At 37.2% G+C, this 6,000-nt stretch overlaps 1 protein-coding gene across 1 annotated transcript in view; it reads right to left on the bottom strand.

Moving 5' to 3' along the window:
• Positions 1-5,741: 5,741 nt before the first annotated feature.
• Positions 5,742-6,000, bottom strand: part of TULP1 (TUB like protein 1) — a 31,261-nt gene continuing 31,002 nt past the window's right edge. Inside the window, exon 10 of the mRNA XM_083357815.1 lies at positions 5,742-5,944. Coding sequence (XP_083213941.1) covers positions 5,811-5,944 — 134 coding nt within the window. The 3' untranslated portion in view covers positions 5,742-5,810. The remainder of the gene's footprint in view (positions 5,945-6,000) is intronic.

Genomic DNA, 6,000 nt, shown 5'->3' with positions numbered 1-6,000 from the left:
AGACATGGTAAAAGATATATAAAGGTACCTCAAATCAATGATAGAAATGCTAAAAACATGAAGGGACATTTTATTATGCATGGTGGATTTACGAAAAAGGTAGAAAATTCTGGATAGAAATACGTACAATGATATAAAAAGTCATAAAGGTTAATACTGAAAAATATTGAGAAAAAGCCAGATATTTTCTTGTTGGAATTTATGGACAGTCAAATAGAAAAACTCATGGAAGACTGATTTCACACCTGGTTATTCCAGCAAGACTATTATCTGCACCACAGTGGAGGAATAGTGAAATTCCCACAGTGGAGAAATGAATTGTGAAGATGTTGGAATTGTCAGAAATTTCAAAACTGACCCGTTTACTCAGGATAAAACTAAGTACTTTTTAAAAAAAGATTGGAAGCCTTTTATGGATTTTTTTTTTGCTGAAAACAGAGAAAAGTAAAGTGATGATTTATTAGAAAAAACTAAACAAAGAGCTGAAGGATTTTTTGTAATATTGAGGGAGTCTAGATATTAACTTTGTTAATTTCTATGGCAAAGAAGGTTGGAACTCATTTATTTTTCCTACTTTTAGTGTTTTTTTTAATCTTTCCTTTTTTGTTGTTTTGTTTTCTGCTCTTTTTATCTTTGTTTCTTATATTTTCTTTTCAATTTGTCTTGTATTGCTTGAAAAATGCTTTCATAAACATTTTTTTAAAAAAATAACAAATACCCAGAATATCGCATACTATCCATGAAAAATTGATTAAAATTCTTTTCACCTTTGCAGGAAATTTCAAAAGCAAATCCACTTTTACCAAATTGAATAAGAACTGCTGGAGGAAAAAAAAACTGCTGAAGAATTTGTGTTCACGGCACAATTGGTGGTAATAAAATTATTGTTGGGCAACTTCAAGGCCTGTAGGGAAAGGAGTGCCAGAACGTGGGGGCAGAATTAAAAGAGGGATGAGCCTAGAATCTCTACATTGTCACAAGCGAACTAAGTCCAACCCCCCCCACCACCTTCTTGAATTCTGTTGACTTATCTAACTCCTGTCAGGTGGTAACTATTAGTTTATTTATTTATTTATTTATTTATTTAATTGGATTTGTATACCGCCCTTTCCCGAAGGACTCAGTTGAGAATATGAGTAGCAATAAATCAGTTTAATTGGACCTTCACAGTATGCACTTGATATTTCACACCTGACAAGGTTCTCTTCCAATGGTTCTCTTTTGATAAAGTATGTCAGACTGAAGATAGCTAACCATGTTACTAATCATAGACGTCGGTGTCTGACTGTGAAGAAAATAATTCACAGAAGGACAATTTTTCATTGATTTTTCATGTTTTGCTTTTAGTTAATTATCATGGAGTTTGAAAATGTTTTCTCTATTGTGTCAATCTCTTGTCTTTGATGTGGCCTTAAAAATGTGATAAATTAAAAACAATTACATAATAGATGGTTTCAAAAGTACTTGCTTATGGGGACTAATGACCCAAGGCAAATGTACTTACTGTATCTAATACTTCATTACAAAGAAGAGAATATAAGTAGCTTAAGTTTGAACTGTGGAGCCTTTGGAGTTCTCTGAACTTGCTTGTTTGTTTGCAGACATTTCATTACTCAAATAGGTAACATCATCCATGCTAGTGAGTATGAGTTTGGCTCCCTGTTTATACACAGTAGCTTGCCCTGCCAGTATTGGTGGGTGTATAGTTTTCTCCTTGGTAGTTTCTTGATTGGGGAATTGTTTTCTGCTTATTTGTCTGGTGTTAATCAGACATTTTTTAAAAAAAGTTGTGAGAGTATCCATTTTGTTGGCAGATATTGTATAGATGGTCTGTTTTCTTTTTTTCTGGTGTTCCGAGTTGCTGCAGTACATTTGTACTTGTCTGAATAATATTCTTATACAACTCCTCTTGTAGGAGGTCATTACAAACTGTAGCAAACTTTGGCTGTAACACTGCATTTTTCAACCTGGTGTTTGCTGGTGCCTTTGTTTCTTTATCCAGATATAAATTGCCCTTTCCTGGCCTAGTGTTTTCCAAATGTGTCATGTCAAGGGCTGGCTGAGGATGATAGGAGTTAAAGCCTAACATATCTGGAGGAAACCAGGTTGGGAAAGGCTTCTGTATTATTATAACAATGGTTCATGTTAAATAATGGAGGGGGAGGGGGAAACACTCAGAAACCGCCACGATTGATATGTGTCTTTCCTTTTACAATTAATCAGAATAATAATAACAATTAATTACAGCTCACATGTGCAAAACAGCTGTCAGCCTTCCTTCCACACCTACATGTGTGATTCATTGTGACTTGCAGGCATCATCCTACATCCCACAGGAATAACCATGAATGTCACATGAGGACAGGAAGTGAAGGCTCTCACTCTACCTAACTGAACCCTGGAGGAAACAAGAGTTCTGTTGATGGCTTAAGCACCTTTGATTTCCTACTCAAATATAAGCACATCCATTTTCAGGCAAATCCCCCAAATGCACCCCCAGGAAGGCAAGGCTCATGTGAAGGCTTCTAAAAGAAAAAGCAAGCATAACACCCCTCATCGATACTCTTGTGAAGTGCCACACTGTGATTCACAAAGAGAACCACACCTTTTGAGTCATTGTTACTAAGTACTTCCTGCAACAACCTAGCCTTCCACTGGAGCTTTCTGCTGCTTTTGACAGTTTATTTCAATGAAGAAATAGTTTGATCGGAGGGGGTTCAGATTGTGCGATTGGAAGTTATCAGTTATGCATTAAACAACAGGTGGCTAAATAGTGTATATGATGTATAATGCATCTGCAGTACTATGCTTTCCTCTTGACATTCTTGGAAAGCAAGGTGGAATAATAACTAAAAATACATTTGCAACAAAACTTAAATAAGGTTAATACCATTTACTACAATTCATCCCTGTGCTTTTACCTCTTGATAAATTTGATTGAGATCTGCTAATTTATTTTGTATAATATCTTCCTTCCTTCCTTCCTTCCTTCCTTCCTTCCTTCCTTCCTTCCTTCCTTCCTTCCTTCCTTCCTTCCTTGCATTATCTTTAACTAGGAGCAGCTTGGTCCTAACTCTGAAAATTACAGTATAACATTGATAATAAAGATATCAGACTGGTTTTTTAAAAGGTGGATGTTAACACCCTGACAATGATACTGTGGGGAAATGATACGGAGTTGAAATTACCATTCAAATAAATTCAGGAATATCCAGTTAAAGAAATAGTATTCACAGAATATTGAAGATATTTGACAAATAACTACCTGTTTTGTCTAAATTCTCTTAGCCAAATCATACATTCTCATGATAGTCCAGTAATGACTACTAGAGTAGTTTCTAATCAAAATACCCTCTGAGCTTCTAGGAGGTATGTGTGTTTCCTGTAGAATCAAGAGATGGATGATTTCTCAAGGAACATTAAATTAAAAATAAAAATATTTCTAATATTTTTAGTTACAGTATTTCCATGCTGCAGGCTTAAGCTCCCATATAAAAAGAGGCTGGAAATGAAGCTGAATAAAAAATCCATTTCTGAACTCCAACTTTCTTCTCTGCTTTGGCCATGGCAGTGGCCTGAGTTTCTGATTATGTTTTGCTTACCATAGCTCTTGCTTGGTGGAACACACACACACACACACACACACACACACACACACACACACACACAAACAAACCCACACACCACATGCTTCTTTTCATACTGGGAAACAAGTATCAACATCCTTCTCTTCTGTGGATGAGTCTTTGAGAACAGTGGTTTCTTTTGTTAGGAAGTTTGTATGAAGTCCCCTCTGTTGACTCTCTTTGTTACTTGAGACTTTTCTGACTGGCATATCCATCAGTGGAGAAGGAAGGAAGGAAGGAAGGAAGGAAGGAAGGAAGGAAGGAAGGAAGGAAGGAAGGAAGGTTTTTTATGGCTCAATCAGTGAACTTACAAAAAAGTTGAACCTTTCACTTTTGATTAGTGAAAGAATCAACTGACCATTTTTAAAAAATTATTCTAGCAATTCATTTCCTCCTGGTCTTGGTTTTTCTTCCGCCAAATCGTTGAGATGTAATTACAGCACAGGCAGGCAGGTGAACAAAGTGGAAACTAGGTAAAGAGGTGGGCACAAAGAAGCTAAAAGAAACCTGAAAAAGTTCAGCATGTCCACTTGTGAAACAAAGAAGGAAACAGGTTCATCAACTTAGTTCAGGCCTTCTGGCTTTTCCTTTTCTTCCTAGTCATTTCCCACAAGTGCAGGGTCTGCTTTTTTCAGATCAACCAAGATTTGATCCCAGAACAAAATGCAAAATGCCAACTCGAAGGGAAGGGAGTGATTGAAAGAGAGAGGTTTTCCCACCATTGTTCATAATAGCTAATTGGAGTGGAGATGTTTCTCTCTACAGAAACAAAGCACGGCATTAGGAAGACACCATTTTCGTTGGCTCATGACAGGAAAGATGGGTACAGTCTGTCTTCCTGATGGGCTGGGGGGGTGGATAGAAGTTGCCATTAGAGAAATGGTTAGTAGGGCAACCTGGTCATACAGATTAACCTTAATTGCTGGGCATGCTGAGAAAGAGGGTGGAACTGAATCCTGCCAAGCAAGTTTGGGCCAGACATATTTGTTGCTAATAAGTTAAGGTGATAATTTGCAACCTTTTCAAATCACCTTCTTCAGAATGATAAGGTAATGCTCAGGAATGTTCTGGAAAAGCAGTACTAATTTGAAGACGTGAGCATGTCTCTTCCCTGGCTGAGGAAACGTCATTGACGCTGGGGATGAAGAAGAAAAGAACAACAGGGAGAAAAAAGACAGAGATACAGTAGAATGATGGAAATGATGGAAATGTATTATATTACAGCTCTCTACTCTGCTTTATAAATAGCTCCATTCCAAAAGAATTGTTGTTTATCTAAGTGCCAAAATCTCCCTACTCATTGAGGTATGCATAATTTATATATATTGTTCCTACTATATTAAATTAGCATTTAAAGAAAGGTGTTCAGACCCCATTTTGCAAACAAACTCTAATCCATTAGTTGCTCCTCCCTCATAAATAATTTATATTTTTATAAACCAACAAATTTACACATTCATCTAGATTCCTCTGACTAGCAGGCAGGCCATGATTTTGGAAAAGACAACAAAGCAGAGCTTGTCCCATCCATTGTTTTTCAACTGATCATTATCATTTCAGGAAAACAACTTCCTTTTCCCATGTCAATTATAAAAAAAACCAAATAAAACCACCCACCCACCCACCAGCCCAGCAAATTACCTAAACTAGTGTTTTCCAGTGTTAGCAACTTTAAGATATCTGGACCTCAACTTCCAGAATTTCCCAGCCAGCATCAAAGCCCACACATTAAAATTGCTGAGATTGAGAAACACTTATCTAAACACTCAAATCTTCTTGAGATTCAAACTAGTGTGCAATAAACCATGGACAGCCTGAGATGAGTAGCTGGCTCCAAATCCCTTAAGAGTGGGTAATTTAACAGTATCACAAACAAAATGTTTTCAGTCTTTGTGAAATGTTCAAATGTTCACAGGCAGATGATAAAGACAAATATGTGCATATGGTATTACTAGCTAGCATGACACCTACACTAATATGCACTCAGAATTCTGCCAGATTTCTCCCAATAGTATTTGGTGGTGTTTAACAATAACAACTTAGCTCTCATTCCCCTTCATATCATCCCTGCTGGCTTTCATTGTTAGGCCTATTTGTCCTTGCACTGTCAGACCAAACAGAGGGAATTTTACCTGGCAGGTCCAGACCTGGTACAAACCTTGGCATGATGGCATTGTAGGTATGCTATTCACAGGCTAGTTTCCCATCAAAGCTTGAGAGGGCAATGGCAAAAGCCTGCACAGTGCAAAGTGGGTAATTGTAGTCCATGGTAAAAACATCATCAGCCACTCGGCCAAATTGCAAGACAATGTATTCAGCTGCAGGAAAGAAAGATAACATCATCAGGTGAGCAGATAAAAAGTTTACCATGGAA

The sequence above is a fragment of the Vipera ursinii genome (genome assembly GCF_947247035.1).
Source record: "Vipera ursinii genome assembly, chromosome: 3".
NCBI lineage: Eukaryota > Metazoa > Chordata > Lepidosauria > Squamata > Viperidae > Vipera > Vipera ursinii.
The sequence above is the reverse complement of the archived record's forward strand: the minus strand, read 5'-3'. Positions and strand labels throughout refer to the sequence as shown.